This window comes from Telopea speciosissima, chromosome 5 (genome assembly GCF_018873765.1).
Source record: "Telopea speciosissima isolate NSW1024214 ecotype Mountain lineage chromosome 5, Tspe_v1, whole genome shotgun sequence".
Taxonomy (NCBI): Eukaryota; Viridiplantae; Streptophyta; class Magnoliopsida; order Proteales; family Proteaceae; genus Telopea; species Telopea speciosissima.
The window spans coordinates 8,888,326-8,900,983 of record NC_057920.1 but is presented as its reverse complement, the minus strand read 5'-3'; the positions used below and the strand labels follow the sequence as shown (position 1 = coordinate 8,900,983).

Sequence of the window (12,658 nt, the reverse complement as noted above, 5' to 3'; positions counted from 1 at the left end):
TTCCGAAAAGATATTTTAATGATGAATCAGACGAGAAATGACAAAGTAACGCCATCTGGAAGTTGGCCCTAGGAGTTTTAGTATTTTCTGCCAAATTGATTCACTTCCTGTCGGTCCTGAGAATCCAAGAACTGGACCGATATGTCCTCTACATCACTTTGGCTCAAAGAACCCTTCCCCTTAATTTTTTTAAATGCAAAAGATCGCTCCCAGGTTGTGTAGGTTGCGCCAGCACAGGTGTAAATGAGATCGAATGCAAAGGCATCAACATATATGGGAATTTTGATTTTACAGAGGTTGGGGTGTTAACTTCACACTCCTATGTCTAGTGCAGATTCCACACAACCAGACAACGTTCTTTAGCCCTTTTAAAAAATATGAGAAAATGAGTAGAAAATTATCGGTAGGGTGTCCCTTCCTCCCCCCCCCCCCCCCATACGACATTGCTTCTTCGAATTACCTTTCTTTGCAAGCAGAGGTAGTGGAAGGCCAGGGTTTTAAAGCATGGAATTAGGGACGGAATTCGTCATTGGCGATTCTAATCGGAATCGGTGCTTAAGAACCCTATAATCAATCCTTAGATCCAAAAATAGGAAATTTCTATGGTTTTTGGATGTGAATCTACCAGTTGATTCCGATTCAAATCGTCCAATTCACCGAAGTGATTCTCGATTCTTATAACCCTGAGCAAGACGGGTCGATAATTAGATTCCATTAGCTTAGATTGTAAGTCTAGATAGCCGGCTGAGAATAGCAATTAGGGCAGTTGATTTAACAAGTAGATGGGTAGTTGTCACCCAGTCAGAGGGCATTCATTTCAATACTTAGATGTACCGGGTATTTAGGATCTGGCTCTCCTACTACCGTGGCGGGAGCTGGAGTGTTCAGCGCGAAACCACCCCAAAAACAGGGGTTTGGTCATTTTACAGATTGAGGTGGGGCCCAGGTGAGACCCATCTGTGAAATGACCAGTCCACCTGTTTTTGCTGTCGTTTTACGGGGCTGGACCCTCCATCTCCTGCCACCGTTGGAGGGAATCCATTTCCGGGTATTTGAGGAGTTCCTATCTAACAGAAAAGCAAGAACACAGAACCCAACACATCAATGACTTATGAGGTACCAAACTTCCACAAGGTAACTGCTCAAGTGATTCGCCCAACCGTCGGACGTCAAGTAGGATTCGGCTCCTCTTCAGCGCACGATTAGCTCTGATCCACACACCAGCACACATCCCGACATGCTGGAGTGTGAATCCAGGCCTCCCCAGTCACACGATATGCACTGCACACCGTGCCGTGCAGGAGAGGAGCACAATCCCGTTAGGTGGTCATACCTAATATCCACGAAGTGGCAAATCAAATAGGGTTGTTAAGTCCCATGATACCTTGATTACTTGTTAAATTTGAATTCAATCAGTATATGGCAATATAATCAGGGTTTAGAATTCAGAATCTGATTATTGAATCAGCCAATTTGAAATTTCAATTAGAATCGACTATGACCAATCCCAATTTCCACCTATCCGACAAAACCAATTCACATCAAAAACCCTAAAAATTCTCTTCTTTTGGATCTAAGAACTGATTCTGGGGTTCCTGAGCACTGATTTGGGCCAATTCCGATCCGATCCAGATGGCAATTGCAAATGACCAATTCCATCCCCGATTTCGCATTTTAAAACCCTTCATATAATGCTTTGAAGATAGGTTAAATTTTGGAAAACAAATTAATGACTAGAGAAAAGGGAACGAAAAAAATATTAATAAGGAAAAATGTCAACACATGAGAAAGGGGTAAATTGTAGAACTTTGCTTAGAAGATTAACATGTAGCAAATCTAGAACATGAACCCTTCCTATAAATTGCAAACTAAGTTCATCAGGTCGTGTCTTCCCTTTCGCTGATCCTGCCGATTCTAGCCGATACAAGGATAACCGATTTGGATCTGGATCAGGATCAGCGATGACCAATTTATTGCACATGGCCCAACAACCCCAGGCAATGAACTCAAGTTGCAATTAAATGTCCTTTAACCACTCTTCCATAATGAAATAAAACCTGTAACACTTCCACCACCCTCCAAAATTTTATCTAATTACATCCGGACAGAACCCCACAACCAGAATCATAGAATCAATACACAAATAACAATAGAACAAATTTACTATGATACTTTGAACAATCTTAGAACCACACCATTAAACAAAACAATTTCGCGTAGACCCCAATGCGGGGCAAAGACAACCAATAAAACCTTTCACTGTATCAGCTTCTGTTGGACTGGTCATTTGAATCAAGTTGTATCTATATTTGGGGGGAATCATGGATGTTGTCTCCACAGTTTTTCCATATGCATTTTCTTAAAAACAGAATAAATACTCAATATAATAGCCCTAAGTGGTGCCTTTTAAAGTAAACAAGAATTCACAGAGCCATCAAACAATCAAATCCAAGCAATCACTAAGAGACTGGTTTATTTCCTGCACAAACAGTACATTACTGTTACTAATGGATATATTAAACAGGTAAAAAGCCAAGTAACCAATAGATAGTGATTCTTTTAAGTCTTGTAGTTGTATGAAATAAGTAAGAGAGTTCAAATCGCATACTTTGCTAACGATCAGAGCAATATATCTAGCACTCGCATCCTGTTGATCTCTGCTGACTCCCACTTGCAACATCAATGGTGTCCGGCAGGTATCTGTCATTGTACCAGAGAATGGAAAAATTGGCATCAGTATCTCTTACATGGCCATGGTTCAAAACATTCAAAGACAAGATAGTCTTCCTCCAACAAACTTTGAGACTATAGATGTTCTCAGATTGACAAATTATATATATAGTCCCCAGTAAACCCAGCAATCTGGACTGGCTTATCATGAACGATCAAATACTTTTAATCACTAAGCCTTCTCCCAATGGATGGGATTGGATACACGAGTCCTGTTTCGCATTCTAGTCTATTTTAAAGTCAAATAATAGAGTAATTTTATGAACGATAATGCCAGTACTTTAAGACAATTTTACAACCAAGGTCCAGACAGGAATCATTACACTAGGAATATAAATGACGACAAAAGTTAAAATGAATGCAAAGGCATTATTGTTGAGACTTGAGAGTGAAGGATCTCCAAATATTGACTATGAGCCTTTCTCACTTTCCTTTCTTTCTTTTTTTTTTAAAGTAATTACACCTACAATTCTTGAAAGATACTGATTTTCAAATATAATTCCAGTTTGAGGCCAAATATAAAATGTACCTCATGCAGCACAATAATTGTCTCCGCGGGGGGGGGGGGGGCTCAAAACTCATGCAGCACAATTCATGTCATGCTTTGAGGAATGATAACTATGTCTGGGCAAAACACCTGCCACTAACTCAAGAAATGAACCCATAGAATTGCAACTGCAAATTTCAGAGGAATGTGCCCCCAGCCTGAGAAAACCTTTAAAGGGGAGATTTCCTGAGCCAATACATGATGGCTCCACTTTCACCAGATGTCAATGACAGTTCATTAAGGGCCTGTTTGTTTGGCGGAAAAAAAGGGGTGGGACCCATGAATAATGTAGTAACCCAACAGGAAAGGATGGGAAAAGTGATTTTTGTGGACCCCACATTAATAAAATAACCAATTTCATCCTACCCCACGAAATCCAACCTAAAAGGATGGGAGAGGGATGGGGTAGAAAAATTTGACTGCCATGTCAGCAGACAATCCCCTTAACTTATGGAAAGCTGTCTCCTCATTTCTCCCACCCCATCAAGCAAACAAGCATGGGTTTTGGTGTTTTATGGAAAACTTGACCTTTTTTCCAACCCCACTTTTTCCGCGAAACAAACGGGCCCCTAATAATGTTAGAATCACATAGAAGACAATATTTGGAACTTCACAAAAACATCGGTTAGATCTAAATGGGGCCCAGGAGGAACGAGAAGCCTCATTATGTTTAAATCCAGGGAAAAGGCTGGGCAAGCGGCTGGGCTGCCCACCCATGTCTCTCTCCCCACCCCCTGTGAAATGTCACCCCTGCCCAACCCATCCCTCACTCCCCATTGGTGCATGCCACTAGCTTGTCGAAAGCTAGCGGTGTGCCCAACCTTCGCCCTTAAATAAATTACGTTTTGTTGAAATTAATTGTCAGAATGTGTTTTACAATGTACGAATTGGTGTCTGACATGGCCAAGAATGAAATCTGGGTTGTCCTTGCAGACAGCTTGTCACAAGAGCTATCGATAAATACCCATGCACCTATAATACAACTTATCCACTCATGAATACATTGTAAAATTACCACTTCAACTTTACTTTCTTTCACACAGGTGCCAATGAAGATGCAGGTTTATTAAGAATACTACAAAGCTGTCATAAATAAGCAGAAATATTGATGCATGTCCCAATGTGTTAAACTAAGCATGCAGGTCATTTTTAATTCAAGTGGTTGAGCCCAATGACTAGGATCATCCACTTGGATAGTATTGAGGTATTTCCAAAGTGGAAAAAAAAAAAGAATTGTTCACTCCAAATTTATGAAGAGGGACACAATACACACATATACATGTTTATCTATATATATCTCTGCATATGTCAAGACAGATAAGCTTTGACTTACATCTCTTCCTCCTCCCCGCTTTTCAGGGCATTCTTTGCTATGACTTGGAAAGCTTCTTCTACGTTAATGCCCTCCTTTGCAGATGTTTCAAAGTATGGAATATTCCCTTTTGAGGCACACCAAGCTCGAGCCTTTTTCTCTGAAACCTGGAGAAATGCATGAAAAACCACACATTGACATAGGGGAGGGAAACTTTCTGAAACGGTATCAAGGAAATAAATGACTTACCACTCTGCTGTTTCCACCATCCACATCAACCTTGTTTCCCAAAACAATAAACGGGAAATTTTCTGGGTCCGAAGGGCTTGCCTGCAAGATATCCATGTCAGCGCCATTTTGTTAATGAATGTAACATGGAGGAAATTGAGAATTTAAAGGGTTCTGGTTTGCAGATGTTGCTCTATGATCAGAACGGACATGCAATTGCAAACATCCTTCTTTTTGATGAAATACTCCATCCCCAAACAAAAGTCTAATTTCTTAATTGCTTTGCAAATTTGTGGGATGTATAACCAATTAAACATCCACAATGAAAGGTCTGGAAATTTTGCAAAAAAGTCCCACCTACTAAGAAACCCAAAGATCACAATAACAATAACAACAGTGATGATGGTGAAAACAATAATGATAATGTACCTGAATAAGAAATTCCTCCCTCCAATTGTTCAGATTTTCAAATGACTTCATCACATTAACATCATATACAAGAACACAACAGTCTGCGCCACGGTAGAAAGCAACGCCCAAGCTTTGGAATCTTTCTTGTCCAGCAGTATCCCATATCTGTGACAACAAAAACATTGATCCAAGGTATATCAAATTTTCCATGAGAAAAATTCCACCTTCTAAAAATTCAATTTAGAGAACTTGCAAAACCTCTAGATATAGTTCATTCGACATGATACTACTATCTTAGAATCTGATTAAAGAACTGTTGTTACAGCTGAATGTCTCCAGCATTTGAAATGAAGCTAGAACCAGAGACTCGTATCATTTAAGGATAAAGGGGAAGATCAAGAGGTTCTACCGGGTTTTCTCAGTAACACCATAAAGAGAAAAGTAACAAGTAACAAATGATAAAATAACCAATTAAATGACCCATACAAAACAAAAAGCATTATGCAAAGCGTATAAAGTAAGAACACAAAGAATAACAGGAACGATAAGAAACTGGAGGCTAGACCCTAGAGTATTTGCAAGAGAAAAGGCTCAATGATAGGTCTTAAGGTTGAATTGTTTTTATTCCACCGAGCTGGCTTGAACAGCATGTCAGGAACCATGGTTGACTCGTTCAGATGATGAGCTTCAACATAATAGTAGGGCATTGATATGGCCATCTAGATTTCTTACATCCATCTTGATTCCTGGTATCCCCAAGGCCTCAGATCTCTCCCCCTCCTCCCCCCCCCCCCCAAACCCCCCACCACAAAAAAAAAAGAGAAAAGAAGCGTGGCTATGTTTGTTTGGCAAAAGAAAAGAAAGATGAAATAATTTCACTGGTGTTTGATTGACATAAAAGAGGAAAGTTTGAGAAGAAAAATAAAGTTGTAAACTGAAAAGGCTTCACTGGTGTTTGACATTAAAAAAATGAAAAAATTATTGCATGAAAAGTGCACAAATCTAACAGTTTGGTGAGAAAATTTCAGTGTAAAAAGAAAACATTTTGAGAATCTGAAAATTGGAGGGAAGAATTTTGTTTCTTTCATTCTCTTGCCAAACAAACGTAGCCAAAATGAAGATAGTGAACGCTGTCAACCTTAATCCCTAAAATATCTTTAGTTGAGAAATCAGGAAATAGAAATGGTCATGTCCAGGAAGATTGTTAAGTTTCATGGGTTTCAATCCCCAAATCAGCTATAAATGACCATCTAATAGCCCTGGATACCAGCATAATGTCATCCAATGCGGAAAAAAAAAGAAGCTCAAGCAGGTTCCACTTTAAGTGAATTCTTAGACAAGGCTCTTTCTTTTCACACCCATAAATGGCAGCAAATGGTAACATTGTTACAGCTTGACAGCGTCACAGTATCATTTTAGGTGAACGCTTTATAATTGTCCACTAATGCTGATTGTCCTCCTCATTCAAAGTCATATTAGTCCCAAGAACATCTCATCCCAGGTGTGAATTCCCCCAAACTTTTCAAAAATATTGAAAAAGTTACATTCTGCAGGTTCTCAGCAAATATCATTGATATTGAAACATTTACAAAACCTCAACAATGTTTTTTATTTTTAATCAGAATCAGACTTTTAATAGAATAAGATATAAATAAAGAAGAAAAATAATGAAAAAAGGGGAGAACCTCTGAGGGCATAAGAAGAGCCCCAAAAGGAAATAGCAACAAGGGGGGAGAGAGTGCTGCAAAAGAGAGACCAATTTGCCCAGCTACTATGAGCAGAAGACACAAAAGCCCCTATTTGCAACAATCTATGAGCAGAAGACACAAAAGCCCCTAGTTGCAACAATAATCAGAAGCCAAAGCCAGCTACAGGTAGCCAACAAAGGATCAACAATAATCTGTTTTCTCTGTTTTAGCCCCAGGCATCTTTAACAAGGTATTGTGCAACAGATAAATTCTCAACATGTTTTGCCTCCATTAATACTTTTGTGGATACAATGGATTGCTATGTGTTTAGAAGAAAGCAATCACAATAGAAGCTCGTTATTTTTGGTGATCAGTAAGCACATACAGGAATTGACATCAACGAAATCAAGTCTTCATTTCTCCCCTTAACATTGTTCCTACATCTTAAGGCTCAAAACAACATCTTAATGAGAAAAACACATAATACCTACACAAACAGACAACTATGCAAAGAGAGCAGGAAAGTGAAAGAATGACACGTAACTTTGAATTTAAATGATATTCACATACAGATATTTTTAGCTTCAATCCTAATCTAACTTCTCCTTCCTTTTGAGTTCTAAGACAAAAAGGTCTCTGCAGTAAGTGATTTTGTATCATCCAACATTTTACCAATTTGGACCAAAATTATCCCAGAAAGGCTTTAAAAGGGAGAAAAGAAATTTTCAATTCTATCACCCAAGATTTCATAATATTCAAATCCTTAATCCTAAACTTCCAAGTATTCCAGCTAATAACTAAAACTACAAATACCACTTGAAGGATGTCAATACTCAAATTAAACTTAGATTGAGTGTGGCATATTGGAGCCTTAAAAAAAATTCAAATTATCGAATTACTATATGAATGATATAACTCAATGCAGAAAAAAAAAATTACAAATTTCACATTCCCAAAATGCACATAAAAACACGTAGAATGATGTTACATCCCAGAAATTCTTCTTGGATGGACATATAATGATAAAAGAATTTAGTATCATCCCTTAAGCATGATTCTGAGGCTTCACCAAGTACAAGAAACAACCATTTAATACAAGCATATTCAAAATGAATTGATGCAGGACATATATCCGCAAGAAGACAAGGAGCAGCAGGCTCCCAGCCCAATTGTGGGCCTGGTCCTGCCCATCTGGGGCTTAGTTCATTAAGTAATTAGTTGCTGTTTTGATTCCTAGTCTAGTTATGTTTTCTTTAAGTTTAGTTGCAATCAACAACCAAGTTATCATAGTTTGGTTAGGGTTTGAAGTTCCTATTCAGAATAGGACTCTTAACTATTTGTATTTCTATTTAAACTCTTGTAAAGCCAAGAACTCAGCTACGTTTGACTTATTGAATGAAAGTTTACTCTGAAAATCTCTGAGGGAATCAGGTTGGATGAGAAGCCAATACAGACAGAGAGATTCTGATCTGGGGTTGTTGTGGGAAATATAAATTTTTTCTTGATTGTTCATGCTCTGTGTTGGTGTTCAGGTATTGATTATACTCTCTCAATCGATTGCTATCTCTGCCCTGATTTGAAACTCTGATTTGATTGGTATTAAACTCTGATCTATTTGTTAATATCGGTGTTCAATCCCTACTGTTATTCCTATCACTATTCTCTGATATCTGTAACCTGTGGATCCCCTGTTTTAAGCTTATATTTCTGCAAAATAAATCTGTAACTGCAGGCTGATCTGTTATCCAGATTCAGCCCATCTTTTGGGGATTTCAGAGAAGAACTCGAACCTATTTTGGGTCCATTCTGAGATCTGATTGTGACTGCTACTTAAAATCTCCGTTATCTGCAGATTTTCTAATTCAGAATTTTAATTTTCAAAATTAGTTTTAATCTAATCATTCGATTGTCCTGATATTTTGGGAAGGGGTTTAGATTACTGTAAAGGGAATTCAATCCAAATTTCAACTTATTCTGTTGGCTTGATTACACTTGATTTGAGTTTCAAAATTTCTGGTTTCCTAAATTTTCAAATTACTCTAGATCTAACCATTGGATCTCTCCCAACTGTTGAAGAGTTCTTATTGTCCATACTTGTGATTGATTCTTATAATCTGGCCTTCATTTGAGAAGGTTTAGTTTTCTATTAATTTGTGGTTGTTTGTCTGAGTTGGGTTATCTTGGGATCTTATCTGGGAGGTTAATCTTTTAAACCCCCACCATGAGTACAATAGCAAATTAAGAGCATTGCATCACAAAATTTCTGGACTATCAATTAAAAAATTGCAAGCGAAAAACACAACCTGATTGAGATGGACAAACTGAAAACAACAACCATAACCTTATCCCACCTAAATGGGGTCGGCTGCATGGATCCTAAGAGGCTGTGACAGTAATAGACAAACTGAAAACATATATCAAAATTTCATGCAAAAAAATCTTAGAAGTTTCAGTACCATATCAACCACAGATCACTAACCTGTAAGGTGAAGAGCCTATCTTCAAACTGCACTTCCTTTGTTAGAAAGTCAGCCCCAATGGTTGCTTTGTATTGATTGCTAAACTTCTTGTTGACATATCTAAAATTGAACCATCAATAGAAAACAAGAATAAACCGTATATGAATACTGATCTCATTAGTTTAAAAAGAAAAAAAGGAGCTTTCTCTTCTTCTTTAGTCCAGACAAAAGGAGTAAGGTTAAAAGGTCTTCTGACATTAACAAACATATTGACTGAAGGATACTGATTCATCAAGGAGGTCTTTCCAACCCTGCAAATCACATAGAATACAAAATCCAACGAATATAAAATAAATCAAACGAACAAATATAATTATAACCTAAATAAAACTAGTAGTTGAAAAGAAAGAAGAAAAGCAATTAAAAACAGAAAACAAAAGTAAGTTAATCCCATAAGGAAAAGTAATCTAGGCTATCAAGCTTGGCTATTTCGTTCAAAAGCAAGTGAATTTCCACAAAGCTTCCGATCGGGAATAAAATAAACTTCATTAAGGTACAGTAACTTAGAAAAAAGAAGCATCAATGTCTGCTTTATCAAAGAATTTCTGTATCCAAAGAATATCCCGAATTTTATTTTTTCCCTCCGTGCATCGACTACTGAAATAGTAGAATCACAGGAAACTAAGCTTGAGCTTCCGGAAAATTCAACTAAGATCTCGACAGATCCACTTGGTTCGTCAGGAAATCCCTATAATGGAGGGGGAAAATTTACAAAATTAAAAAAAGATCGAAGTTTTACTCACCCGCTGTCACCGAGGATTATGACCTTCAGAAGCGCTCTTCTTCGGGAAGGCATTGTTCAGACTTCTCCCTTCCCCTTTCTTCTCTGTTTCTTTCCCCCACGTTAGGATCTAAGGTTCACCTGCGATACTTTTGGGGTTTTGGTCTTATAGATTTCCCCCTCGGTAGTCGGAGGTTGGATTTCGCTCGAAAATTTTACGCTTTTTGCCTTTCTCTCCTGAAAACCTTTCGATTTGATCGAAGATACGTATTGCGTAGTTTGTACGAATTGGTTAATCATACAAAATATATACAGCAAAGCTTTCCCGTATATCCCAATTCCCAACGAAGATTCTACGATCCAACCTAAAATGGGCCCTTCTGGCAAAGGTCTGGGCCCAGAATCCAAAGGCTGACGTTCATTAATACAATCAGATTAGATAATCTGGGCCGTATAAGTTTTTTAAGCTTGGGCTGAAGAAACCCGAGGTTGAATTGGATTGTGATTGGGTTGACCGAAGAAAACCCAGCCGAGCCTTTCATGTATTAAAATAAAGGAAAAAGAATGTCGCCTGGTCTTCCCCCACCCACAAACGGGTCTTAAGATTTACAAAACTGGACAAAATAGTGCCTCTCCCTCCTAAAATTACTTTTTTAGATATTTTTACCCCTGCCATTGTCTTCTGGCCTAGACATCCTCCGTTCTCTGCAACCCACCCCTGTCTCCGCCCCTCCCTTCCCTTCCCTGTGATTACCCAAGATGCCATGGCGAGAAGGCAATGGCAAGGGTAAAAATATTTTAAAAAATAAGTGAAGGAGGGAGAGACACTATTTTGTCCAGTTTTGTAAACCTTAACTTGTTTTTGTCTATTTTTGTTAACTCAAACATATAGTGGACAATTTTGTAAATGAAAACCCAAAAGTAGCTAATCATGTAATTTTCCCTAAAATAAACGTGCATATATTACATGGGGAAATAAAGGTACCTGATCGTGTGGCCTGTGTGGCCCTTGAGCCTAGCTAGACATAAAAGCGCATGAAAGTATCGTACTGCCCCCATAGAAAGGCAAAAATTCTGCCCAAGGCAATCCTTGCGTGTACACTCCCATTAGCTAGTGCACGTATGTACACTCTAGAAGCCCAAGCAACGATCTCTAAACATGAGGTGTAGGAAACGTGTACTCACATGGGTTTTTTAATAATTTTTGGAGGAGAGAGAAATAATAATAAAAGATTCAATGTGAGTAGGTGTTTTCTACACCTCATTTTCATAAACTTTTCTTTATTATTTTTGGGCAGAAGATCGCTTTTAGGTTGCACATAGTTAATGAGAATAGTGGCATCAATGGGCAATGGGGTGGGATTTTCACTTTAGGGGGTGTAAGCGGTCATTTTGCGCAATCCTATGTTTGGGCGCAAGCTTTATGCAACCTACCAAGGATCTTTTTCTCATTATATTTATTGGGAAAATCTTATTGTAACCAAAGAGGTGAACTAAAGAGTTGGAATCTTTTTTTTTTCTTCGGGTTCTATTAGAATAACCATTTTTTTCAATGAGGGTAAATGGGTAAATTGTGTCTTTCACATAAATATTACATTAAATAACTTTCAACTTTTTGAAAACCCCTTTTTATACCTACATCAAATACTTTTCATTATGTTTACCAAAAACAAAATTAGTTCATTAAATAATTTATAGGAATAAGACAATGGACAATTAAAAGGAGGTTACAACTTCTTAACTCACCACTTCCATGACAACTAGCACTCATACTTATATATGATTACATGTTTAATATATGGATACTAACTCATTACTTTAAATCCTATGCATGTCAATGGAGAAGATGGCTTAATAAAAAACAATGGACTCCGAGGAGGTGATAACGCATGTTGAACGGTCTTTTCAGGAGTTTAATGAAGCAAGGGGAGAGCCTCTTCAAGGAACACTGCAACTTCTCCTTCCTCATCTTATAAAGGTTGTTGGGAGCTGCCTTCAGATGGCTTTATTAAGCTTAATTGTGATGCCATTCTCCCAAAAGGAGGCTCAAATGGGGGTATAAGATATATTTTTTAGGATAACTTTACTGCTCAAATTGTAGTTGTCTCTGACCTTGTTACTTTTTAATTCGGCAGTGGTGTGTGAAGCACTAGCTATCTACGTAGGTTTTCTTTATGCTAAAATCCTTGGGTATAGACAATGTCATTGTGGAATTAGACAATTTAGAGGTTATATCCATTTTCACTACTTTAGGGAAAGGCGCTACTCGCCTCATTTTTTACCCAATTATCCAGGATATATTATTTGAATCAACTTCTTTTCAGTCAATTTGCTTCTCTTGTATTCCCAAAACTTGCAATTGCATTGTATATAGCTTGGCAAGAAAGGCCATGTCAATTTTGTGTAAGACAAAATGGCCACATTTCAATCCTTAGCTTCATAGACTTGTTGTTTAGGAAGCCTTGTGTAGTCCACATTTTCCTCATGAATGAATCTTCTATT

General features: G+C 37.9%; 1 protein-coding gene across 3 annotated transcripts; it reads right to left on the bottom strand.

The window, feature by feature from the left end:
- Positions 1-2,260: 2,260 nt before the first annotated feature.
- On the bottom strand, positions 2,261-10,332 carry LOC122662470 (ras-related protein Rab7). 3 transcript variants are annotated; one of them, XM_043858102.1, is made up of 8 exons: positions 10,179-10,332; positions 9,660-9,686; positions 9,396-9,495; positions 5,247-5,393; positions 4,839-4,919; positions 4,611-4,756; positions 2,609-2,700; positions 2,261-2,498 (listed from the first exon to the last, which is right to left on the bottom strand). In XM_043858102.1, the coding sequence occupies exons 1-7, from the start codon at positions 10,229-10,231 to the stop codon at positions 2,634-2,636; spliced, it is 621 nt and encodes a 206-aa protein (XP_043714037.1). In that variant the 5' UTR covers positions 10,232-10,332; the 3' UTR covers positions 2,261-2,498; positions 2,609-2,633. The 3 variants fall into 3 exon arrangements, with proteins under 3 accessions (XP_043714037.1, XP_043714036.1, XP_043714038.1); XM_043858101.1 differs by having other exon boundaries at positions 2,261-2,479; XM_043858103.1 differs by lacking the exon at positions 2,609-2,700 and having other exon boundaries at positions 2,261-2,479.
- Between the last annotated feature and the right edge of the window lie 2,326 nt (positions 10,333-12,658).

Coding starts and splice junctions, on each gene's coding strand:
- LOC122662470 (XM_043858102.1), bottom strand. CDS start 10,231: ATGCCTTCCCGAAGAAGAGCGCTTCTGAAGGTCATAATCCTCGGTGAC. Junction 9,687..10,178: donor ATAATCCTCGGTGACAGCGG/GTGAGTAAAACT, acceptor TGTGATTTGCAG/GGTTGGAAAGACCTCCTTGA. Junction 9,496..9,659: donor AAGACCTCCTTGATGAATCA/GTATCCTTCAGT, acceptor GTTCAATTTTAG/ATATGTCAACAAGAAGTTTA.